General features: G+C 42.3%; 1 protein-coding gene across 1 annotated transcript in view; it reads right to left on the minus strand.

The window, feature by feature from the left end:
* The window catches only part of CHST9 (carbohydrate sulfotransferase 9), a 41,891-nt gene extending 16,396 nt beyond the window's left edge, over positions 1 to 25,495 (minus strand). The window contains exons 1-3 of the mRNA XM_042961566.1: positions 25,430 to 25,495; positions 24,723 to 24,876; positions 12,650 to 12,687 (exon numbers count right to left, since the gene is read on the minus strand). Coding sequence (XP_042817500.1) covers positions 12,650 to 12,687; positions 24,723 to 24,876; positions 25,430 to 25,495 — 258 coding nt within the window. The remainder of the gene's footprint in view (positions 1 to 12,649; positions 12,688 to 24,722; positions 24,877 to 25,429) is intronic.
* Positions 25,496 to 25,954: the final 459 nt, after the last annotated feature.

A 25,954-nucleotide genomic window follows, 5' to 3' on the forward strand; every position in this document is an offset into this window, starting at 1 on the left:
AAGAATATTATTTCAATCTAAATTTTGAAGCCTTTTGGGGTTTCCAAAATGAGTTGTTTCTCCTGAAGATGACTGTACTTGATTCAAGATGTCACTGAAATGGATACTAAGAGGCATCAATGGTCATGGCCATGGGTTTTTCTTTTGGTCACCCTTTCTTCATGAGGCCGGTAGGAGCGGCACTGATCCTGATCCCTTGGCCTGAGGCTGGGAGTCTTCAGTATCAATACAACCTCATTCCCCAGAGCTGGTACAGATTGAGCTCCTACAGGACATGGGAGGATCACAGAGAGGCGCCTGCCATCTGCAGCCCAGCCTGGGTAAGTGCAACTGTGACACTGGCCAAGGGGGGTGGTGGTGCTGGGGGCCGTCCAACGCTTTCTGTTGCTGTTTTTAGGCAGAGTCCAAGTCCCGGGAAGCGGCATATACCTGGGGAAATGCTTCTTCCTCCACCCATTCCCTACTAGCCCAAAGCTACTTGAGCCCTAGGAACAGCGATGCCAAGGGGGGGAACAGGGCTGCTGTTGATATCCAACCACAAATCTCATCCAGACACTGATGAACAGGATTTTCTGTCTAACCTATTTATAGAGACACTGATATCATAAAGCAAGCAAGCATAATTCTCTGAAGGTCCTTCAGAGATGGCATCATCACCTCCCTTTCCTGAATACAATTCTGTAATCTTCTCCTTGAAAGGAACAAACACATCTTGGTGTACCTTGCTCAGAAATAATATCACAGCTTATTCATTCCACCTACTCTCCAAACAGGGGAAAAAATGTACCCAACAGGGGAAGTCTCAGGCTCCACACGGGGAATTTTCTGAAGGTCTCCCATAACTGAAGGCCACTAGTTACTAGCCTGTAGCCAGTATGATAACTGAAAGTGGATAGTTCCGAGCATCATTCATCTGTGAACACCAGAGACAAGACTTGTACTTCTAGACCAGTTCTCAGATCAATGGGAAGACTCTCTTGCCTCATCTGTGACTCAGGCTCCATCCATTGAGATTCCCCAGTTCAGAGCATGCTCCCTCCTGTGCGAGGAGAGATATATTTATACTAATTGGCACAGAAGGTCAGTTTGCCTGTCTTGACCCCTGCCAGGAATTCAGTCTGCTTTAGTGAAAGGAAACGTGGACCAAGGCCATAGGGAGAGGCTGACTAGTGAGAGTGGGTTTTGGATGAATATACACACACTGCTTTACTTGCAATTGTCAATGGCTATCAGACCAATACTTTTCTGCCAAATCAATGTCACTCACTGGAATAGGACATCTAACTGAGCAACTCGGTGGTAGCCGACTCAACCTCCCATCTGAGGCCTACCTAATAGAGTTGTGGAAATCAAATGGAATAAATACATCATGCTTTATAGGTGGTGTATACTCATGAAATGTGGCTTTTAACCACCACTTTTTTATTTCTGCCGAGAGTCTCACCCTTCTGCAGTAACCTTGGGGATCTTGTCTTAATTTGTTATTTCACTTCCCGTACTCAGGTACCAAATTCTATTCATTTTTTTCCATCTAAAGTGTTTATTCTCACTATCAATAGAACACTTATACACATTTTTTTCATGCCTAGACTACTGCCATTGCCTGCTAGTAGAATTAATTAAGCAAGGCATTCATTTGAAGTATTTATTGAGCATCTAATATGCGAACTCTTAAACGTGTTGGGGCAAACAACTCTGACAAGGGTCTTGCTCTCATGGTACTTATGTTCTTTGGGTGAAGGTAGATATGAACAATAAACAAATAAATAAACCAGAAAACAATTGCTGAAGCAGAGCCATGTGACATAGAGTGAGTTGTGGGAAGAACGGAGAAACTACACTAAATAGACGTCTAGAGAAGATCTATTTGTGGAGAAGCTGCTGGAGCAGAGGTCATTAAGACAAACATCTCAGGCAGGGGCAGCGAGTGCAAAGTCCTCGCCTGGGGATGCACCTGGCCAGGTGGAAGGATGCAGGGGGAACCTGTGTGGTTGTCGCAAGAAGGACACAGTGACTTAAGATAAAATCAAAGGGGAGCGTGGGACCATATCTTGTAGGAAAATCAGATCGTGGAAATCACAGGAAGGACTTTGGGTCTCATCAGAGGTGTAATATTAGCCACCGGAGGTCTCGGACAGGGTGATAACATGATGTGAACTGACGTTTTATAAAACTCTCCCGACTAAGTGGAGCATGGACTGGGGGCCTGGTAGGAGTGGAAGCAGAATAGCCTGGAGACAGATTGGTGGCTGGTACCACTGGAGACAGAGCAAAAAGGAAAATACAGGATATGGTTTTAAGAAAATTCCACACTAATTTTCTTGAGGTCATTTCTCAATTCCAAAAGCTTCATTGCCAGCACATTCTATTTCCTGCTGAATCAAATCTAAATAACTTTGGTTTCAAGTCCTCCATGATCCTTCCCTGACCACTTTTCATCGATCATCGGCTTCTCCGAACTCCAACAGTATCTATACTGGTTCAGTTAATATGCAAGTAAGTAATAATACACTCTGTTATCCACACATAGCACTTGAGGGATGCTAGTCTTCTCTTTCAAGAGAGACAATCCCTTTAGAACAGGGTCTGTGCTGGCACTTACCTCCACATCCTCTGTCACACTGAGCTCAGCTCCAAACACAGGGCACGTGCTGAAATTGCTTAGTGATTGATTAAAAACATAGACCACTGGCATTCGTCTCTTCCGTATTTCTCTCATAGGAAGGGTGATTATGTGTCAATATTCATTGTACCATTGAACCAACATGCAATGCATTAATCATCTCTGAGATAACCAGATGAGGCTTTCTTGTAATCTTTCTATTTGGCGGAGATAATTTCACTTGCTTTGGAGTTTATGAGGCCATAAGTGGCTCCCATCTGTTGATGAACATATTTCTAAGAGTCATTTAGTATCAAGTATGGAATACTTGAGGGGAAGTTAAATTGTAACTTTTATATTAAGTGTCATCTTAGTAACAGAACCAAAATTGGAAGCATGTGTTCAATTTTGGTCTTTCATTTTCAAAGCTTTAGGTCAGGCAAAGAATTAATTTCATTTGTTTACAAAGTAGATTATGCCTAATAAAATCTATTTTGTTTATGGTCACATTTTAGTCAATCCATTGCCTTAGAAAATGAGAGAAATCTGATTGGCTAATCATTCAACATAGTAAATTACATTATTCCACATCCACAGAACATTGGCCTAATTTAATTATTCAGTAATAGCATCATGAAAATACTCTCCTTTAATACATTTTGAGCAAGGCGCATACTCGTGATGAAACAGTGAAGAATCTTGTTTATTCCTTCCTTGTTTGATGACTGACCATGGAATGAAACATAACAATTCTGTGGATAATAACTTTTTCCACATTGAGGATAATAAAGACAAGGTAGCTTTCACTACGATCCTTACCAGTACTCTGAATTTTCACTACTTGTCTGTTATATCTTTTCTTTCCCAGAAATTGGTTCTCTGGTAAGTGCTACTTTACAAATAAAGTTGAAACAAAATTGGTTTCAATTTATGCATAATAAAGGAAATAAGTGGTATAACTCTCTCTCTCTACTGAGAGGTAGAAAAACTCTCCAAGACACTTTCTTTCACTCCTGAGATTCTGACAAGGACCAAGGAGTATTTCCTCAGCAAAATACAGTTACACACAAAATTTTATACAAAATAAAAGTGAAACCTCTCTCTCTCTCTTTTTAAATTTATTTATTTATTTTGAGAGAGAGAAAGACAAAGCAAGCAGGGGAGGGGCAGAGAGAGGATCCCAAGCATGCTCTGCACAGTTAGTGCAGAGCCCGACACGGGGCTCGAACTCACGAACCATGAGATCATGACCTAAGCTGAAATCAAGAGCCAGATGCTTAACTGACTGAGCCACCCAGGCACTCCAGAAATCTCTTGATGGATACCCAGGTGATCTGCCCTGAGGGATCTAAACCATATATGTAACATAGATGCTGCAGAATTGGCCTAGTATTAATGACCGTTTCTTGTTATTTGTTTCTTTTTTGGGCTTTTAGAAATATGTATTATGGCCAAATATTGGAAATAGTGAAATTCAAACTGATAAAGATAGACATATTTAAATTTTATAAACATGTTTAAATTTATAAACATATTTCTGATCCCTGATCACTACTTAAAACACAACTTTTAATGTCAACCAGCAACTTTTTACTCAAAATGCTGACTACTTAAGGTCTACGGCTGTCTACCACAAGGTCTCAAGTTTTCACTTGATTCCTTAGTTCCTTATCATGAGGAGAAGGAATAATACGGATAAAATAGTTTAAAGGTAGACCAAAAAACCCCCCTGTGTTTTCAAGTATACATTAAAATACGACAACAAATTGGCTCTGTGGCCCATTTTGATCAAAGCTTTAACTCTAGAAGTGCAAAACAGACATTCCACCCGGAGGAGGTGTTTGAGTTGGGGAACTCTGCTAATTGTGCTCCCGGCCACTAGAACTTGGCCACTGACACCTGTTGCTATAATGATGCTAACCAATTTGCTCATACAATCTGCTTGGTTGAAAAACTTCAGTGACCCCAGTTAACTCATCTTTAGGTACAAGTGTTAGCAAGCAGGGAGGGTTAGGATTAGAAAAACTCCAAAGAGGGGAAGAAAAGGAAGGGGAACAGATTGACTAGAAAATCATCCGTGGAATATATTTCACTGGCATCTTAGGTAGTGGGACTCATTTAGACTATACGGTAAAGGGGCGCCTGGGTGGCTCAGTTGTTAGAAGATGTGACTCTTGATCTTGGGGTCCTGAGTTTGAGTCCCATGTTGGGCATAGAGCTTTAAAAAAATTTAAGGGGCACCTGGGTGGCTCACTCGGATAAAGGTCCATCCCGATATTTCAGCTCAGGTCATGATCCCAGTGTTGTGAGATCAAGCCCTATGTTGGGCTCTGTGCTAAGCGTGGGGCCTGCTTGAGATTCTCTCCCTCTCTCTCTCTCTCTCTCTGTCTCTCTCTCTCTGTCCCTCACCCCTGCTTATGTGCTCTCTCTCTTAAAACACAAAAATAAAATAAAAATAAAACCACTAGATGGTAAATTAGCTATTTTTGTGCAAGAGATGCTACATTTTCAGCACAGAGCTTCAATATCACACATTTTCTCCCACGAGCACATATACAATGATGCAGTTGTTACTAAGAATGAAGAACTTATAAACAAGTGTTTAGAAGTAAGGTACTTTTCTGGAAAATAAAGGAATAAAAGAACATTTTATAGTTGGTGAGAATAAAGGTTTCTACTTCCTTTCTTGTTTTATGTCCATGGTATTTGCTTGGGCTCTGCTGAGGAATATTGCCAGGGGCAGCAGACTATCCCGTGTATACTTTTCTTTTTTCAGTTTATAATCTCTTTTCAGGTGAAAGATAGTTTTTCTCTTAGACTAGATTCTCTTGATTTTTCACTTATGTAATTAAAAAAGTAATTTAGTGCTTAACAGGAACCCCAGAGTGAGTATATGCCTATCTTGATTGTTGAAATGCTTTGGGAAAACAAATTACATCATAAATATCTGTATTCTAGGGTCTTATAACCAGTTGCTTCAGCATTAGTGTCAAAATTGGGGTGCTGATTAGGGTGGTCATGAGTGGGATCATTTAGTTAATAGAAAACCTTCCAGGACAGGCATCGGTATAGAGCAACAGCAAAGAGGAAGGATTTTGGAATGATATATACCTGAATTTTTTGTTTAATGTTTATTTATTTATTTTTAATTTTTTAAAATTTTAATTTATTTTTGAGAGAGAGAGAGAGAGAGAGCATGAGTAGGAGAGCGGCAGAGAGAGAGGGAGACACAGAATCCGAAGCAGTCTCCAGGCTCTGAGCTATCAACACAGAGCCTAACATGGGGCTCAAACTCACGGACTGTAAGATCTTGACCTGAGCCGAAGTCAGACACTTAACTGACTAAGCCACCCAGGTGCCCCTATTTATTTTGAGAGAGAGAAAGAGAGAGAGAGAGAGAAAGAGAGAGAGAGAGAGAGAGAGAGAGAGAGAGGCAGAGGGAGATAGAGAAAATCCCAAGCAGGCAGAGCCCGATGTGGGGGTCGATGTCACAAACCATGAGATCATGACCTGAGCCAAAACCAAGAGTCGGACGATTAACCGACTGAGCCACCCAGGTGCCCCTCTACCTGGATTCTGATTCCAGCTCTGCCACTCACCAGCTGTGTGCCTGTATAGACTCGTGGCTGGTGCTTACAGGGTAGAGTCGTATTACTTCCATCCTGGTGTCGGGCAATCTCGGGCAAGCTACTTCCCTTAATGGACCATGAATCCCTGGGTTTGTAACTATCACACAAGATTACTGCTATGAGGTTTAAATGAGATAATTTTATGTAAAATTTAGCCCAGTGCCTACACACAGAAAGCTCGTTAAGCACCTAAGAACGATGCTAACCATTATTATTATTATTAATTTAGTGCTAAGCATAGCAGAACCTGAAAAATTACTAAATCTTTCAAGCTTGAGTTTCCACCTGTATAATAAGGAGATTAAAATATGTATCCTCATAGGTTTGCTGTGACAAATAAGAGACACGGAACACTAAGTGAGTAGCACAATTATTGGTCACAATTATTCAGAGGCATTTTGAGTGAACGGAGAACTATCTGCATATTTGATTGCTAATAAATCGTGCAGTGTTGCTAATAAGCCATTTTCTTGATCTCAATCATTATTTTCTTCTTAGTGTTCAGGCTTTTAAAGTACCCGAGGGCCATTTTCTCATTCTCCCTTTGTCTTTACGGTAGATTTCCACGGACCATTGTCTTGTCTATTTCCTCAGAAACCCTTACACAATATTTTGATTTTCTTGGTTTCCAATTAAAGAGGCGAGCCCCAGCTTTGTGACATTTATACCTGAGTATTTTCTAGATAGGAAGCCATCTGACCTTTGATAAAAACCATCTTTTAGAAATCCTTCTTTTTAGCCACTATTCATGCTACCACTTTGGAGCATTTCAGTCCTGCTTTCAAGCATTCTTTAGAAAGACTCATAAATTGGATAGCTTTTACAAAGCACAACTTCCGGTTCTGGAAGGTACTCCTAAAAGGGAATTAGGGGCATGGGATCTTCACTAGTACCATTAGTGCTGAACTTGCGGTGAGAAACTCTCTTTAGGTCAAAGTTGTCTCCTTGAGTGCATGGCCATTTTGATAAGAATAGTGCGAGGTAATGCAATCCCACTTTAAATTTAGAAGTTATAAAGTTCATGCTACACTGAAAAGGTGACAGTGAATGGCGCTGCCATTCTTCCATTCGAGAAAAAAGTCAGGTGCTCATGTCTTGACTCAAGCAAATCATTTAACATTCTACAGGCTGTTATGGAATGTGGACATAAAGATAAAATAGAGGTGTAGGTCTCCTTGCCCTTCAATTCTGTCATTCCTCTGACAGTGTGACCATTATTCGTAGAGACCATGTGCATTCTTAGCTTGTCCCTTCTGTTTTTGGCTGAGATTCCTTGCTGGGGAGGTCAAAGGACAACACTTGGGTCCTGCCTTGTAAAAATCAATGACACAACAGTTTAGAGCAGTCCAGTGTATGGGGAGTGGACCGCCCACATTTAGCAGTCCCTCTGACTACCAGGGTAACAATTTACTGACTTGGAAGGTTTAAACTGACCAACATTTGGTTGGGTGCCTATGATGTGCAAGGTCTAGCAGTGGATACTGAAATGAACCAAACATCATAGGGACAAATAGAGTAGAAAATGCAAGGATCTGTAGCAAAGGAGCTGGAAAATAATATGGGACCATAGACGAGGGAGAGATTATTCTTCACTACGTGACGAAGGAAAGCTTGGTGGAAGGCATTTGAGTTATGTCTTGGAATATGAGTAAATTTTGCATGTGCAGGAAGAGGGGTTAGTATGCTGGTAGAACAGTTTTATATAGCACACAACATTTTTGCATAAAGGAGCAGAATGGGAAATAAATCTAGGGAGGTGGGGAGCGTGCTGTCCAAAGGACTGTGGGGGTCACAGGGTCTTGGATTTCATATTCAAAGGTTGGGGTTTTATCCCGTAGACCACAGGGTTCAATCTTGGCTTTTTATGAGAATCACATACTGAGTTGTAAAGCCGCAGATATCTGAGAAGAATCATTCCCAACATTTGTGTTGCCCAGAGCAAGTGTAGGCATGGAGGCCCACATACTGTGCGTCTAAATATTTAGAAGTTTCAAGGTAAGCAGGACTCGATACGTGACCCTTGTTTCCACCCAGGGTCTGCAGCCTCTCCAGAGGGACTGTTCTGGGCCTGGCGGTAACAGGAGCCCTCCCTTCTCCCTGAGAGCCAACCTGCCACCAGAGGCCTGAGTGGCTCGTGGACCCTCAGGAGGAAGGCAGGGCAGAAGTGGTACTCAGGCGGGAGACTGGACCCGTTGCCATGAAGGAGGCAGATGACTCAGGCTCTTCAGATTCCTTGGTGGGGTGTGGAAGGGATGGCAGGAATGGGTCGCGTACCTCACGCCCCACTTCTCTGACCTTGGGATTGCCAGGCAGTTCTAAGTACCACCCGAAACCGTACCCCTGACTCCACCTGTGTCCTAAGCAGAGGGAAGGGCAGAAGGACACTTACCTCAGGAGCACTGTCTGCCTCCACATCCTCCCCCACCCCCGCCCCGAGAGGATGTGGGGTGGCTACTTTGAGGCTACCGCATCCCCTCCTTCTCTGGTTTCAAAGGGCACAGGGTGCTTTTTATCCCCCAGCCCAACCCCACCGCATCTGACGACCCGGCCCGATTCAGCCGCTCTGTCGTACTCCCCTGTTGTGCTCCCATATTTTGTGTGTGCTCCATTGATTGTCAAACTTTAAAATATGACGCTGAGAAGGAAAGAAAAGTCTCTGTATTTCTGTGTTTGCGATGTTTGGGGTCTTCTAAAGCACATGACCCCTCTTGGTCTGGTCTAAGGGTTCTGCTGTGTCTGAACTCAACCAGGGATCCAGTGCTTCTTGGGCTGGCGTAGGAGTGCAGCCTCAGGGTTTGTGCTAATAAAGTTCCAAGGGTGAGTATGATGCACAGGCAGGGGTTGTAATCACCACTAAACGTGGGGAAAGTCTTTCTGTTTGATTTTTGTTTTGCAGCAGAGGAGGGATGCGGATGGTTGGGATTTTAGGAAGCAAAGAGGAGCAGAATGGAGGACGAATGGAAAATGTGGACAGGAGCAGGAGAGCCTCGCCGAACAAGCGCCTCCATGAGGGTCTGGCCGAAGCAGGGGCTGTGGGCTGGGCACTGGAGGAGCTGGATGGAGGGGCGATGGGAGACCACATCGGAAGTGCTCAGTGGTCACAGGGAGAGATGGGGTTGAGGATCAGTCTGAGGTCCCCAGCTTTTTGTGGCTGACCCGTGTCCCCCCAGACAGGTACGTGGACGTCCTGACTCCTGGTGCCTGTCAGTGTGACCTCATTTAAAAAGAGGGCATTTGTAGATGTTATCAAGTTAAGATGAGGTCATTAGGGTGGGCCTCAACCCCATACGGCTGGTGTCCTTAGAAGAAAAGAAGAGACACGCAGGAAGGAAGCCACATGACAAAGGGGCAGAGAGTGATGGAGCTACTAGCCGAGCATCGCCAAGGACCACTGGCTGCCACCAGCAGCCGGAAGGAGGCAAGGAGGGATCCTCTCCTGTAGGTTTCTTGTGGAATGTGGCCCTGCTGATCACTGGCTTTTGGACTCCTAGCCTCCAGAACTGTGAGACAATACATTTCCGTTGTTTGAAAGCACCCAGTGTGTGGTAGTTTGTTACAACAGCCCTGGGAGCTAACGCACAGCTTTGACGGCACACCTATGGGTGGTGGCTCTCTCTGAACCAGGCATTCAGCGAAGGTGAGCCTTTGTCCCAGCCAGCACCCGAGTGTGCGTGTTCTCTCCAACATGCACGTCCTCTCCACAAGAAACGGAGCCCCTCTTTGTCACCTAGCTGTGTATTAATTCCCAATGGGTTTCAATGATCTCCTATACAAAAAGGCATACACACAAGGTATTAATTTACTGCGGTTTTCAACTGCCCACCATATAAGAAGGCCGTTTCCAATTCAGTTAAAAGGTTTCACGTACAGTATTCCCATTTGGTACCGGCCATATTGTGATCTGGCTTTTGAAGGTATTTGAGGTAGCATTTTAAAGCATTATCTTTAATCTCCCATAGTAAAAATTATTCAGAAAACCTACAGGAGATTTTCATCTCTAGAAGGAGCATTTTTCAGAGAGGAAATTGTTGCAGCACTGAACTGCCAAAAAGACAGCTGAAAAAATGGGTCATGCTTTCATCCCATTCTGGGACAGGAGCTGCCAAACGGATCACTGCTCATTTTTGTCCTCTTCTCGTAAACAAGCTGCGTTAACAAGTTACTTTAAAAAAGCATACTAATTTCCCCAGTGAATTACACAGGAAAGAATCCAGCGTTCCCTCCAGAGAACTCAAATAGTTGTTTGTTCTCAGAGCTCAGGTGTGGTAAAATAGCTGTGGGCTAAAAACGCACGCTGGCGATTGGCCAGTAGGCTGGAGCTCTCCATCCACTCCAGCCCTGATTTCTCACATTGGTGTGCAACTCAGAGCTTGCTTAATGGGGGGAAAAAAAAGGACTTGATTTTCAATTTCAATTTAATTACACAATCTATAGTGCCTAGTGGGAAGGATTTAGGGGCAAAGATTAATGCTCAACAGTGCTCCATTTCACATTCTTTTCTGATGAAGAACACCGTATTGATTGTCCAAAATGAGTTTTCAAACTTGTTTTTTAAAAGCCAGATTCTGGGAGTAGCGGAGGGATTAAAGAAGGGGTGTGACTTCATTTCTTGGTTCTTTGCCAAAATTAGATAAATTAGAGGTGTGAGATGTCTCTTTGAGTTGTTTTGCCAGTGCGTTCTTGAGAGTGGAAAGCTCTTCTGTACTCGGGAGAAGAAAGAATAGAAATTCTATGGTAAAATTAGAAATACCAGCTGGCAGACACTGATTGAACAATACAGCTATCTGTTTTAAGAATGACTGTATAACGAATATACTTAAGACTCTTCCTTATTATGGTCAGTCCAAAGAATTTCACTCTTATTGGGCCTGGAAATCATTGTGATTTCATCTGGCAACTAATCAGTGTTTCAGATTACAAGTAAATATTTGGTGTTCTATTTTGGTGTCTATATATTCTATCAGTTTAGCCACATGTAAAATGAAGGAAAGTGTAGGAAATGTAAATCTGCCCATAAAAGGGGCCTTCATATATTTCTTGATCAATTGCTCTAACTTGTTAACTTAATAAAATAAACAGGTCTCTTTATAAGAAAAAGTATTCCCTGTGTGACTTACATAAATAAAAATGGTAGCAATAAACCTTACCAGTTAACTGCTGTCAGCCTTACCAAACCACTTGAGCACATACAAATAATTGAAAATACAATGATAAAGAAATGAAGCTCGAAAAGCAAATAAACTATTTGAAATAGCTAACTGGTCTTGCCATTGCACAATGACAGCATTTTCAAGTATTAAGATGGCTGTTACTGTGAATCAACATTTCCAATTACATGAAAAGCAAAATGGTACCTGCTCAGCATTAAATGTTGCCGGTTGAACTTGCACAATAGTACATTAGCCAAATGAGTTCACTATTTTTAGAGCTTGATGAGCTACTGGGCATCTGGCACAGATTAGGTAAAGCTAGAACTTAATTTGGGTGGAATGACAATGGGGACTAGAATTGGAACTTATTTGGGAGGGCACTAGAAGCCTTTGGAAAATGTACCCTTGACTGGTATAAAAGTAGACTTACCACTCTTCTCCTTGGCAAGGGTGAGTCATAATTTATGCCAGAGGAGAACTACGAAAACCAAACAAAACAAAAGACATGGAGATTTGGGTTTGTGAGTGGAGCCTGAGCAAACTGCTGTCTGCTTTCCTGGAGTCTGGTGGAACAGGAAGCCTTCAGAGATTGACAGCCCTCTTGGCCTATGTAAAGAGGAGGCGGGGTGGGGCAAGATAGGGTTTGGGAAGGCCTCCCTTGGTTTCAGGGGTGGCTTTATTCAACTCCCTAAAACAGTTAGAGGAGTGATTTCATTTACTCGTAAATGAAAAGTAACAAGATTGGATAAGAAAACAGGGACGCACCCAGGAAGACATTGGCTCATTGAGCTTAGAAATCAAAGACCATAATGGAAAGCAACTTGTATGTTTCTACTGCTAGGGGTTCTGTTCTGAACTGTTTGGGAGGGAGTGACTTTCAGCGGGGCAAATTAAAACTTGGGAAAATCACACAGGAGAGTCACTTCAGCTAAGGGAAAAGTAGATAAAAGTATCTATTTGCAGCCATGATATTATCAATGCAGAGGTCATGTTATGTTCAGAGGGAAGCTTACGAATCAGAATTCGCAGAGTCTCATTTCTCTACTGTTTCCTCTGGTGGATGTGCAGAGGGAAGGAATGAAATGGGGGACAAAGAAAGTACATGGTCATCCATGTATGACCAATTTGTTTGTTTTCAGAACCAAGAGCGTGTGTATTGCTCATATCCAATAATTAGCAAAGCCTTTTCCCCCCATATTTACAAATGCTTGATTATTAACATCCAAAACATAATTCTCCATTATAATTTATGAGAAGTGAGGAAATACCTGGTTGGTGATATGTCCCCGGATTTGTTCTCTAGTCACTGAAAGAGAAAGCAAAAATAAATGTCCCATTAAAGTGTGAAAAGGAATTAAATGCAGTACTGATCCTGCTCTATTCTCCCTCAAAATTCCAAAGCAGTCACGGGCTCTCTGAAAAAACATTTGTATTACAATATGGACTTTTACAATCACTCCCATAATTGGAAAGAAAGAAAAAAAAAAAAAAGCCAAATCCTACATAAACCACATGAGGCAAAGGTAATAGAAAACAGAGTGGAAATCCGGTAAGGGTGATACCAGAAGAATGTATTAAACTTTGGCGGAGAAGTGAAGAGATGAAAAGGACCGAATAAAAATTTGAACAACAGCCAGTCCAAGGTTTTCAAACAATGACAACTTGTTCAAGTATAATACTAACACTGAGCTCATGGAACCTTGAAGACTAGACAAGGACATCTAATGTGGCAGGTGGCAGAGGTGCTACTTTTAAAAACTTTTCCCTCACCTGTGAATATAATAAAGACATTATTATACTTTGTTGTTACAGTACTGCAGAGAATAAAGTGAAAACCCACAGTTTATAAAAGTATCTTGGTCAGGACAAGAAAACAAAACACAGAGTAATGTATGAAAGGCAACAGGGAGTGTAAAGAATAAAGACGTTAAAATAATAAACCTCCAGGGTGCTTGGCTGGCTCAGTCAGGTAAGTGTCTGACTTTGGCTCAGGTCTTAATCTTAGGGTTCGTGGGTTCAAGCCCTGCATTACGCTCGCTGCTGTCAGTGCAGAGCCTGCTTTGGATCCTCTATCCCCCTCTCTCTGCCCCTCCCCAGCTCATGCTCTCTCTCTCAAAATAAAGAAATAAACTTAAAAAAATTAAAATAAATAAAATAATAAACCTCCATGTTGAAAACAGCCTGAACGTGATCAGTGTTGTACATGTCTTAAATAAAAGGGAAGAAAAATCCTTAGTAATAATAAATAACAAACAACCATCAAGAAAGAGAGAAGAGGGGCACCTGGGTGGCTCAGTCAGTTAAGCATCTGACTTTGGCTTAGGTCATGATCTCGCGATTCATGAGTTCGAGTCCCGCGTGGGGCTCTGTGCTGACAGCTCAGAGCCTGGAGCCTGCTTCAGCTTCTGTGTCTCCCTCTCTCTCTGCCCCTCCCCCACTCACACTCTGTCTCTTTCTGTCTCTCAAAAATGAATAAATGTGAAGAAAACTTAAAAAAAAAATAAAGAGAAGAAATTTTATGGCACTATGGTATTCTGGGCTTGTGAACATCTTGGTAGGATACATACTTTATTAAACAGATTCTTTTAAAATTTTAATTAAGATAATTGTTCAGTCACTTGCATTTGCAGGAAATAAGGCAGACAGATCCTGTGTCCCTTTACCCAGATTCCCCCAGTGGTGACATCTGGAAGAGTGATAGATAGCACAGTATCACAACCAAGATGCTGGCATTGAGGCAGTCAGGATAGAGCATTTCATTTTTTTTTTAACGTTTATTTATTTTTGAGACAGAGAGAGACAGAGCATGAACAGGGGAGGGGCAGAGAGAGAGGGAGACACAGAATGTGAAACAGGCTCCAGGCTCTGAGCTGTCTGCACAGAGCCCGACGCGGGGCTCGAATTCACGGACCGTGAGATCATGACCTGAGCCGAAGTCGGACGCTTAACCAACCGAGCCACCCAGGCGCCCCAGGATAGAGCATTTCAGACACCACAGAGATAGTTCAAGGTGTCCTTTTATAGCCACACCTATTTCCTCCCACCTCCTCCCTCTTAGCCCCAGGCACTCACTAATCTGTTCTCCATTTCTATCGTTTTGCCATTTCAAGAATATTATAGAAATGGAATCATACATTTTATAACCTTTCAGATAGGTTTTTCTCTCTCAGCAGGGTTCTCCAGAGAACCACGTTGCTGTGTGTATTCCTGTACATTCATTCCTTTTCACTGAGGAGTAGTATTCCATAGTATGGATGTACAAACATATGTTATGGATGTATGCATTTATTTATTTAAAATTTATTTTTTTTTAAAATTCAAATTAGTTAACATACAGTGTAATCCTGGTTTCGGGAGTAAAACCCAGTGATTCATCACTTACATATAACACGCTGTGCTCATCCCAACAAGTGCCCTCCTTAATGCCCATCACCCACTTAGCCCATCCCCCTACTCATCTCCCCTCCTACAACCCCCAGTTTGCTCTCTGTATTTAAGAGTCTCTTATGGTTTGCCTCCCTCTCTGTTTTTATCTTTTTTTCCCTTCCCTACCCCTATGTTCACCTGTTGTGTTTCTTAAATTCCACATTATGAGTGAAATCATGAGAACTGTCTTTCTCTGCCTGACTTGTTTCACTTAGCGTAATACACTCTAGCTCTATCCATGTTGTTGCTCATGGTAAGATTTCATTCTTTTTGATGGCCAAGTAGGATTCCAGTGTGTGTGTGTGTGTGTGTGTGTGTGTGTGTGTGTGTGTGTACCACATCTTCTTTATCCGTTCACCAGTGGAGGAACATCAAAGTGTGTTTAACCATTCACGCATTGAAGGATATCTGGGTAGTTTCTAGCCATTATGAATAAAACTTCTATCAACATTTGTGTACAGGTTTTTTGGTTAGTGCAAGTCCTTACTCCTCTGGGGTAAATGCCCAGGAGTGCAGTTGCTGGATTTTATGGTAGCTGCATGTTTAGTTGTTTAAGAAAACACGCCAGACTTTTTTTTTTTTAAAGACATGTAATGAATAATCGACATTTACCCATCAATTAATCAACCAAAAATAAGTATATTTGAAAAGTTTACTAAGTGCTCTGTATCTGGCAAGGTGGTACATGAGATACAGTATAAGTATAAGGAGCATCCAAAATGGAATGACGGTGTTAAGAGTGGACTATTTAATCATGTCACTGTCACAAAATGCCAGGGGCCAATCTTGGAGTCCTTAGATAATAAGAACCAATTTCCTTCATTTTTTAATGGCATTGCCCAATAAGATATTGCTGATATGTGTTAATAGATTCTTTGTTGGATTATATGCCGAATGTTTAGAGAAGAGGCAACATGGTTTGTGAGAAAAGCTTGGCCTTTTGAATCAGATCAACAGTATTGCCAAGAAGAGGGAGGAGAACATCCATGCAGAAGGAACAGCATGTGCAAAGCCATGTGACAAGGGGGAGTCTAGGGGGTCCAAGGCCTGGAAAGGAAGCCAATAAGGCCAGAGTAGAGAAATAAGGGCCGGGGTGTGTGATGTCAGATGACGCTGGGCAGCTAGTGATGTAGACGCCTTGAGGAGATTTATGATCATTACAAGAGCAGTGGGAAGTCAGCCATTAAGGAAATTTGGGCCAGGTAGGGACATTGGAATCGCAGGGTCAAATCTGCATTTTTCCAAGACCACTCAACTCTTGTTGCTGACTGCAGAATAGACTGGCAGGGATCCTGGGGATGGCAGCCGCACTACAAAATCTTAGTTTTGTTTCCTTAGGAACGAAGGGAAATCTGAAGGAATTTGAGAGAAGAATGAGAGCTCAAACAATCAGATCATCTTCGTGTAATAATATAGCAGCCCACTGGACTCCAGCAAATGGGGAGACAACAACCTCCTATCTAATTAGAGCCCTCCCATTTACTAGATGTCTGATTTGGGGCCCATTAACTGATGCCCTGCCTGTTTGGCCATCTGTAACAAAGAGTTCATAATACCTACCCCTTTCCAGATTTGTGAGGACTAAAATAAATTTTGCAGGCAAAGGATAAGTGAAGGGCATTCGAAGGGCATTCCCAGGACTGTGACAGGAAGAACAGTCTCAGAGGCAAGAAGAGGGTGTATCTGGATGACTCTCGAGGTGTTCTGAGTAGCTAATGGAGTGAAAGCATATAGCACAGCAGGTGGGAAGTATAGAGTGTGGGAGGAAGGTAAGAAAACAGCCACGGGATGTTGTTGGCACGACGTGAGGCTGAGAAGGGGTGTTCAGGCCGTGGGATGCCAGCAGACGCTTTTCAGCAGGGGGTGATGAGACCAAAGCTGTGCTTGAGAAAGATGGTTTTGGTGGTGGTGTGGAGGATGGGGTGACGGTGAGGGGCAGACAGGTGGCAGAGAGAGCAACAGGCATGCCCAGAGTGCAGGCAGGAGTGACGAGGGTCTCAGCCCGGGAGGGAGAACAGAGATGGAGGGATGCCTGGAGCTGGTGGCCTTTCTGAGGTGGATTCTGGAGAATGGATGTGGGAAGTATGGGAGCAGGGAGCAAGAGCATCCCTAGGTTTTCAGCTAGGGGAGCTGGTGGATAATGGTATTACCAAACATACAGTGGGAAAAGGAACAGAATGTAAAGAGAAGTTATAAGAGGAGCCCTCTGGGCTTGTCCCCGTGATTAAAGTGAAGATATCTGTATGTTATGAAAACTGACATGGCAATTATGGTAAACAGAATAACGCCCCACCCCCCCCCAAATGTCCACATCCTAATCTCTGAAACCTGTGAATATGGTACCTTCCATGGCAAAGGGTCTTTGCAGATATGATTAAGTTAAGGGTCTTGAGATGGGAAGATTATCTGGGATTATTGGGATGCACCCAATATAATCACAAGGGTCGTTCTAAGAGAGAGGACGGAGAATCAAAGGGAGAGGGAAGGGGAGGCAGGGGCTGGAGTGGTGCAGTGAGGAAACGGGCCACGAGCCAGGAATGTGGGCAGCCTCCAGACTGGGCAAAGGGAAGGAAGTGGATTCTCCCCTCGAGCCTCCTGAAGGTATGCAGTCTTGCCGTACTTTTATTCTGGTCTAGTGAGACCATTTTGGAGCGTCTGACTTCCAGAAGTTTAGGAGTAATACATCTGTGAAAGCCCCAGCTACAGCTACACGTAGGAACCCAAGACACAAACCTGGGCTGTGTCGTGGGATGACAAGACAGGCTGGGCACAAGTCTCCTTGGCAAAGGGTCAGACTGAGTCCAGGATTTGTGTCCTCTGTCCGAATGAGGAAGAGGCAGGGGACTGTTGGTGGGAGAAGTGGCCAGGCCGTGTCCAGTTCAGACAACAAGGCAGGTGCTATGCTGGGAGATTGAGGGGTAAGGTAAGGGCTGATTCAGATGATAACAGGGCAGGCTTCTAGTTACTGAGGTCATGTAGTCGGCTGAGGATCACAGGGGCTCAGAAGCCAGATATTTCTGTGAGTTACAGTTATTTAAATGTAAGAAAAATCATCTTCTCCCTTGAGCTATTAAAACTCTAATGAATTAAAATATATAATTATTTTGTGGCCCTGGTGATTATGATTGCGGCTAATGATAATTTTTTTTCTCTTGCTTACGGATAGTCTTAGGCTGGTGGAGATGTAAATGTTCTCCGGCCAAGGCAAGAAAAAAGGAGGGAATCCCACTTAAGGAAAACCTAAGTCATTCCCAAGTTTATTCAAATCATATCTGAAAAAGAGGAATGGAATTTAGGGGATAAATTGTAACTGCCTAAGCCTTTGCTAATAAAAGATTAAGAAGTATGTGGTTTAGCATCTTTTAATTATTTTTTCTAGCATCTTGAATATACAATGTTTGAAATCTCTGGTTGGATCAACATTATTTTGCTCAGAGGTTTGTGGACTTTGCATACTGATTCTTTCCTGTTTCCAACTACATTTGCTTTTAGGCTATTTTTATTCACTTTAAAGGAATTTTAATAACTTTCTGTTGACAGCATGGACAGCTGGTCTTGAGAATTAAAGAAAATTCACTTGCTGACTGAGGAAGGAAGTGACATCAATGAGCTTCTAAAGTCAGCCCAGAGGGGGAAATTGGTTTGTGAGAGAGTGGCCTTTCATTGCACTGTATTTATCGAGCGATGCCTTGAGATGCAAATTGCTGTATCAATCAAACCTATGGTGCCTACCTCCAACCAACTTAGTGCAAACTGAAGGAACAATGCCCTGAAACACTGAGAGGAAAAAGGATGAGGGGTGCAGGAACCTAGGGGCTAAGTGAATTACAGGAGCTCATGATCCCCTCTCCCTGGGCCAATACTTCCTTCCCTGTCAAGCCTCAGTTTCTTTGTCTAGAAAATGAGTTTGATGTAATCTGTTGGTTGAAGTCAGTCTGCTTCTGTGACAAATGCCTACTAAGACCATGTACCAATATATATAGTGTAGACATGTTTCTCTCCACTTTGTCCCAAAGAGTGCTATTAACTGCTTTTTTTTTTACCCCCCACTGAGAACTATCTGGAAAGACGGATCGTCAGGTAGTCATATTACAGTTACTACCTTGATCTCTTGACACTTGAAAAATCGGTACTCATTGTTTATAATTCTACTTCAGAAAAAGGCAGGCGGCACCCAATCAGGGCTTTCAATAACAATGACAATGGTGATAACAATTTAATTGTCATAATAATGAATGACTTAATTCTGCACCACCATCAGAGAATTTCCCTCTGGAGCTGCAGTAATCCATTTTTCAAAGATAACTGTGGTGCAAGTGGATTGCGTGTGTATGTGTGAGCTGTGTCAATGTGGGCACACATACGTGTATACACGCACACCTGTATGAGAGGCAGAAAAGTACCCAGATACCTTTTCTGGTATAAGCCGAAACATTAGATTGCTATTACTTACTTCTTAGTTCATTTTAGAAAGTGTCTGACATGGCTAGAGTGAGGGCTCCATAACAGTTAAATAATTTGAGTCTGAGTTGACAATCTAGTATCAAAGTGAATTTAATCCAGCCTAAGAGATGAATGCATTAATGTTGGTTTCCTTTCCTTGTCTCTAAATATATTTGGGGTACTCAATTACATTTTCAAATTTTATGAGTTAAAGATGTAATTTGAACTAAGCTCAAAAAATGTTGGGTAAGTCAAGAATGGATGAGCCCTCAACAGCCACAGGCTTCAGGCCAAAGGATTTTCAGATTATCCCCAAGCCTGGAGATGCTTTGACTCTAGCAAAATTCATTCATTTGATCCTATAGCAATATTTTAATGAGCATCTACTCTGGACAATATGTTTGTGTGCTGGAGACCCAGAAGTAAAGTAGGGGAAACAAGATGACCAAACAAAAAGGCAACACCATGAAATCACGGAGCTGTAAGGGATTATTAGTAAAGTGTATAAGCACTCAGATTAGAAGGTATTTAAATCTTGATACTGTAGAAATGGGGAAGGATTCGCTTTCAGACTTTTCAGGTCTTGGCTTTGTCTTTCTGGTCCAGCTGTACAGTATTTAGCACATAACTTCACTCCTCTGGTCTTTGCTTTGTCTTTGGTGCATAATGACAATGTTTTAGGTACAGATGGTTTCTAAGTTTGTTTCTAGTTACTTAAATTCTTTGGCCCTAGAAAGAATGAGGGAGATCGAACATTCCCATAGAAGTGGCACAAATAAAAAGAGAAGAGGTGGGGCTCCTGGGTGGCTCAGTCGGTTAAGCATCTGACTCTTGGTTTCGGCTCAGGTCATGATCTCGTGTTTTGTGAGTTTAAGCCCTGCATCGGGCTCTGCGCTGACAGTGCAGAGCCTGCTTGGGATTCTCTCTCTCTCTCCCTCTCTCTCTCTGCCCCTCCCCTGCTCGTGCTCTCCCTCTCAAAATAAATAAATAAACTTTAAAAAAAAAGAGAAGAGGTAATGTTTGGTGGGGAAAACTGGGAATGCCTCATAGGGCAATAGTATTTGATCTGGGTAGGTTAGTAGCAGAAGCAGATTGGGGGAAAGGTATTTCACACAGAAGGAAGAGCATGAACAAAAACACAGAACTAGGAGGTGCATGGGGCATGTACAGAGAGTAGCCAACAGTTGCACTTGACTTCAGGGGAGTCTATATGTATATTAGTGAGTAATAAGAGGCAAGGCAAAACCTGTATGATAAACCAGTATCATGGAGGGCCCTAAATACTTAGGGAGAAATTTTGACATTTGTTTGCTAAGGGAGCTCAAGAAGATTTTTGAGCCAGAAATTGGTCAAACCTGTTTAAAGATTAATCTAACAGTGCTTTGGCTGGAGGAGGAGGAGACACAGACAAGAATAGAAGTAGAAGGTGACTTACTGGGTGAGTGGAGCAGCCTTAACAATTCAGATGGGGGCTCTGGGGCAGTGGGAGAGTGGAAAGAAAGGAATTAAAGACGGCCAAGATCTTTTTTCTATTCTTGTTTTGTGTGTATTTTTTTGTTTTCAATTTTTTTATTCAAGTATAACTAGCACATAGCGTTATGCTGGTTTCAGGTCTACACTGATAATGATTCAACAATTCTGTACACTAGTCAGTTTCCAGAGATGGCCAAGATCTTAAGTTTAGCTCCTTGGGAGAAGACGTGCTTCATGCAAAGGTGGAAATAAGGACATCGAGCCAGTTTAAAGCAGTAAATTTGGTGAGTAATGGTGGAGGTGGGATCATCAGCTCAGTTCTTCATCGGTTAAGTTTAAAATACCAGTAAGACATTCTAGAGGATGAAGAAAGTGAGCTCAGGAAAGAGGTCAGTATCAGGCAATCTTCTGTAGAGAGATGACAGGGCGAGCCCAGGATGCAAGACTCATTTTACAAGTAGAGAAAGGGAAACAAACACCAAATCAGAACTTTGGGAAACACTGTATTTTATTTATATTAAAAAAATTTTTTAAATATATTTATTTATTTTTGACAGACAGAGAGAGACAGAGCACAAGTAGGGGAGGGGCAGGGAGAGAAGGAGACACAGAATCGGAAGCAGGCTCCAGGGTCTGAGCTGTCGGCACAGAGCCCGACACGGGGCTCGAACACACAAACCGCAGGATCGTGACGTGAGCCGAAGTCGGACGCTCAACCGACTCAGCCACCCAGGAGCCCCTGTAACTTATTTATATTTGAATGATTTGTGCCTCCTCGGGTAATGGAATTCAAAGTTTACATCGTTCACAATGAACACGAAGAGACGCCATCTCTAAGCTAAACTAAGCTAAGCCAAAAGAAGGATTTACTATCAGGCACTAGCAAGTTAGAAGTCTGGTTTCAGAGCTTATATCCACTGGTCCTGGATGTGAGTCAAAGGCTACGAATTCTGACACTAGTCCAACGTGTGTTTTTTCTTTAACACACTAAACAATGAACTCAGTTCTCCATGGATGCTGCCTGGGTATCTCACAAATTTAACTCAGTCTGGACACTATCTACCTGGAAAGAGTGACAAATCCCACAGATTAAGGGCTCAGCCCTAAACGACTGCCCCCCAACCCCCACTTCAAATGCCAGTTGCTAGTCTAGGTAGTCTTCTGTGCTTCTGTCTGACCAGCTATAGACGCAAAGTGCCAACACCCCCGCCTCGGGTTTGATTACTTTGCTGGAGAGGTTCACAGAACTAAGAAATATTTTACTTACTGGATTACTGGATTACTGGCTTATTATAAAAGGATATAACCCAGGAAGAGTCCGATGGAAGATGCATAGGGCAAGGTATGTGGGAAGGGGCACAGAAGCTTCCAGGCTCTCTGGGCATATCACTCTCCCTGAATCTGCACATGTTCAGCAACCTAGAATTTCTCTGAACTCTGTCCTTCCAGGTTTTTTATGGAGGTCGCATTACATAGCTATAACTGATGAAATCACCGACCGCTGGTGACTGCCCTTAAAGAAGTTTTCTTTCAAATTCAAAACAGAGCTTAAGTCAAACAAGATTTTTCAAAAAGAGCAACACTGAACGGCAACACTGAACCGAGCTGGTTATTCTTAGCTAACTTTTAGAGTCTTAGAGACTACGGACAGTATTTATGGATCTTTTTTTCAATTACCTCTTTTCCATACATCAACACTTACTCACTTAAGGCTAGAAGTAGCTGAAAGGATTGTTAATGTGCTGTAATTGTTAGTCAATCTCCCAGCTCTCTGTACATGATGTAAACATACCTCCAGAGAGTCTGTTTGGGTAGTGTAGGTTACAGTTCTGTGGAGAGAAAAAGTGAAGGCTGCGCTTTCTTCGGTGGTCCCTCTGTATGATCTGGGGTCACGCTGTGGCATGTGGTGGGTCTGTGGTTCAGCCACCAGAGACCAGGTGTAAACAGGCAGCTCTTACGTGGCTCCACGTGGCACCATTTTCCCAGTATCAACCGATGTGATATTATCCTGTACAATACCACTGGGGAGGAGAGGCTCATGATTTTTATACGTTTATTTCATTCCCCTTACTTTTTCTGTATTTTTTGGCAGTTTGGGGAATTTTGCCATTTGTTAGTTTGTTGTACATTTCGTAGTTCCTAAGTATATCCAGTCACCCCTCCTAGCCCAGGAGTGGGGGTCAAGAGTGAGGGGGTTGGGAACGGGGAGAACAGTAGGATAGCATAGAGAGGGTGTCATGAATCAATTCTGTGGTGGGAATCCTTTTTTAATACCCAGGAAAGGGTAGGAATAACAAAACTGAACAAGATCTAGGGTTGTACCATAGCAAACTCTTCTTTAATCAGATACTTACATAATTAAATTAATTAGGGGGAAATCATTTAATATTCATTTGAATAAAAATTGATTCCTGGCTTCCTGCTTTTTGTAAGAAAAGATTTTTGGGTTTTAAAGCTCACCATTTTTTTTTTTTCACTTAGCAGGAAAACATTGATTATTCTGTTTCTCAATGGTGACAGAATAATTTTCTTTTGTTATTTTTCTTCCCTTTGGAAAATATGTATCTCTGGTTAGGTTTGGCTGTTACTATGAAAGTCATAATTTGAACAAGGCACTCACACTCACAAATCCCTAAACCATTTTGTACATGAATTTTTATATGATTTTTTCTTTTAAAATATCTCATTATTTTTTTTCTTGAAAGAACAGAGAACATAAATCTTTAGAGTTCTATGATGCAGGTAAATAAAATATTAATTCTGCTCGAGTACTATGGTGAGTGCTATCAATATAATTCTCCTCACAGGGGCACCTGGGTGCCCCCGTTGGTTAAGCATCCCACTCCTGGTTTTGGCTCAGGTCATATCTCACGGTTCGTGGGTTTGAGCCCCGCGTCAGGCTCCGTGCCGTCAGTGCAGAGTCTGCTTGGGATTCTTTTTCTGCCTCTCTCTCTCCCCTTCCCCACTTGCGCATGCTCTCAAAACTTAAAAAAAAATATTTATATGTATATATAATGCTCCTTACCTTTAAAACACCAAACAGCATAAATAAGAACTTAAGATGCTCATTTACTTCCTCTCACTGTCTTGTAATTCTGTCATTCTCTGTTAACCAAGTTAAGGTCAATAATATTTTGGTGGTTTGAATCACCAGTCACAATCTCATGTAACTAGAACATTTCTTCTTCTTGGCTTTGTTTATGTTCCCTACTTATAGAGATTTTTGCCTTTTAGAGGATATTTGCTAAATAAAAACTAGCATGATGCTGTTCTGAAATAACTGGATACATTATATTTCTTCTCTAATAACACTGACCCTGTGAAGGGTTCCTTTCAGAAAACAATCCGTGAGTTACTCATTTTAAATTGCTACCCAAGATTTCTTCCACATACGTTAGAGCATTTCTGAAGTCTGGGTATGTTTTAAGAATTAGCTATTCAGCAATGATTATAGAAAGTTAATTCAATGCCCTTGACTGCAAACAAGGCAGAAATTTGAAATCTATAAAACTCTCATCATGGCCACCCTGTTGAGATGATTTTCAGAGGGACTGGGTAGAGGCAGAGGACAAGTGAGAACACCATATCAGGGCTCTTGGGGAGAGGCAAGGAGGTCCTGGGGGAGGACAAGCGGTGTTGAGATGTAGAGGAGGGATGCGTTCCTGGAATGCGCAGGAGGTAAAAGCAACTGCTCGATGGATTAGTAAGAGGGAGAACTCAGGACAATTAGCAGGTTCCAAGTTTGGTGTCTATCTGGATGGTGGGGGCATCCAAGGAGCAGGTTCAGAAGGTAAGATAATACTTGTTCTGATTTGTACATCATTTCAGTAACTATGGGACATCTAGGGATGAGATGTCTAGAATGAGAAGAAATGGGGCTACGTGTGATCAGAGGAAAAGGTGCTCAGAAAGATAAAGAGAGGGGCCAGGAAGGTATAAGAAATTTAACAAGGGTGTGGTATCAAGGACATGAACAAGTCAGGAAAGATCCACTCTTACGTTGCTGCCGGTCACTCTTACATTGCCGGCAGTCGGGGCACAGTGACAACCCCTCAGGAGGAGAACTGTCAACATCTAACAAAATGCTTAATAAGTTGCCTCTTGAATCAACCTTTTGACTCCTACTCCTAGATTCGCCCTTGAAGATACACCTCTGTAATATAAAGAATATGTGCACATGATTGCTCGTTACACCCTTATAAGTAATGAAAAAGACAACAAATAACCCATTAGAAACAACTGTATGTACATCCACACAATATAGAATTACTTAGTTATAAAAAGACAGTAGAGAAGATCTCTGTGACATAAGAACGTGTATATATCTGTATGGTTATGTTTGTAAAAGAAGGTAGAGGGAACAAACCAGAGACTAATGGAAATAGTTCCCTATGGGGAAGGGTGTGAGTGGGCTGCGTGGAAGAGAATATGTTTGGGAATAAGACCTCTCTGAGAATACATTTTTTTAAATATTTATTTTTGAGAAAGAGAGACAGAGTGTGAGCAGGGGAGGGGCAGAGAGAGAGGGAGACACAGAACCTGAAGCAGGCTCCAGGAGGGGCTCGAACTCATGGATCACCAGATCATGACCTGAGCCGAAGTCGGACCCTTAACCGACTGAGCCACCCAGGCTCATTTAAATATAGTTGTGAGCTTTGAACCATGTAAATACTTTAAATATCCACAATATGGCACAACCAGTGTACCTCTCCACGCCCTGTGCTTTCTGCTGCCTCATGGTGCCTCTCTTCAAGTATCTGATAAACTCTCATTTTACGAATAAATTACTTAAAAGATCCACTCGTCTGCCACAGATCCACTCCTGGGACACCACAGACTCTGGCTCCATTTCTACATCTTGTCTTCCTCCAGACACACACTTTTAGTTAGGCCTGGAAGTATCTCCAAGCTTCTAGAAGTCTGTGCCTGGTAAGTCATCACTGGGACTGGTCATAAAAGCTAATGCTGGTGGCTTAGTACCAAGCCATTGGGTATATTTCTGAGAACTCAGAGAATGAAAAGATTAGCTGCCTTCAAGCTCCCCCAGCTGTTCAAATGGAATAACTTCATGGAGCCCTAGGGTGCCGGGCGGCACAGATTTAAGCTTGGATTTTTAAAGAGCATTAAAACAATAAGTGAAACAATTCTTTATGTGTCTCTTCAAATGTATGCACTTATTGCAACGTAAAGAATATTCTGTGATGGTAGAAAGTAGTGATTACGGCACAGAC

This window comes from Panthera tigris, chromosome D3 (genome assembly GCF_018350195.1).
Source record: "Panthera tigris isolate Pti1 chromosome D3, P.tigris_Pti1_mat1.1, whole genome shotgun sequence".
NCBI classification, from domain to species: domain Eukaryota; kingdom Metazoa; phylum Chordata; class Mammalia; order Carnivora; family Felidae; genus Panthera; species Panthera tigris.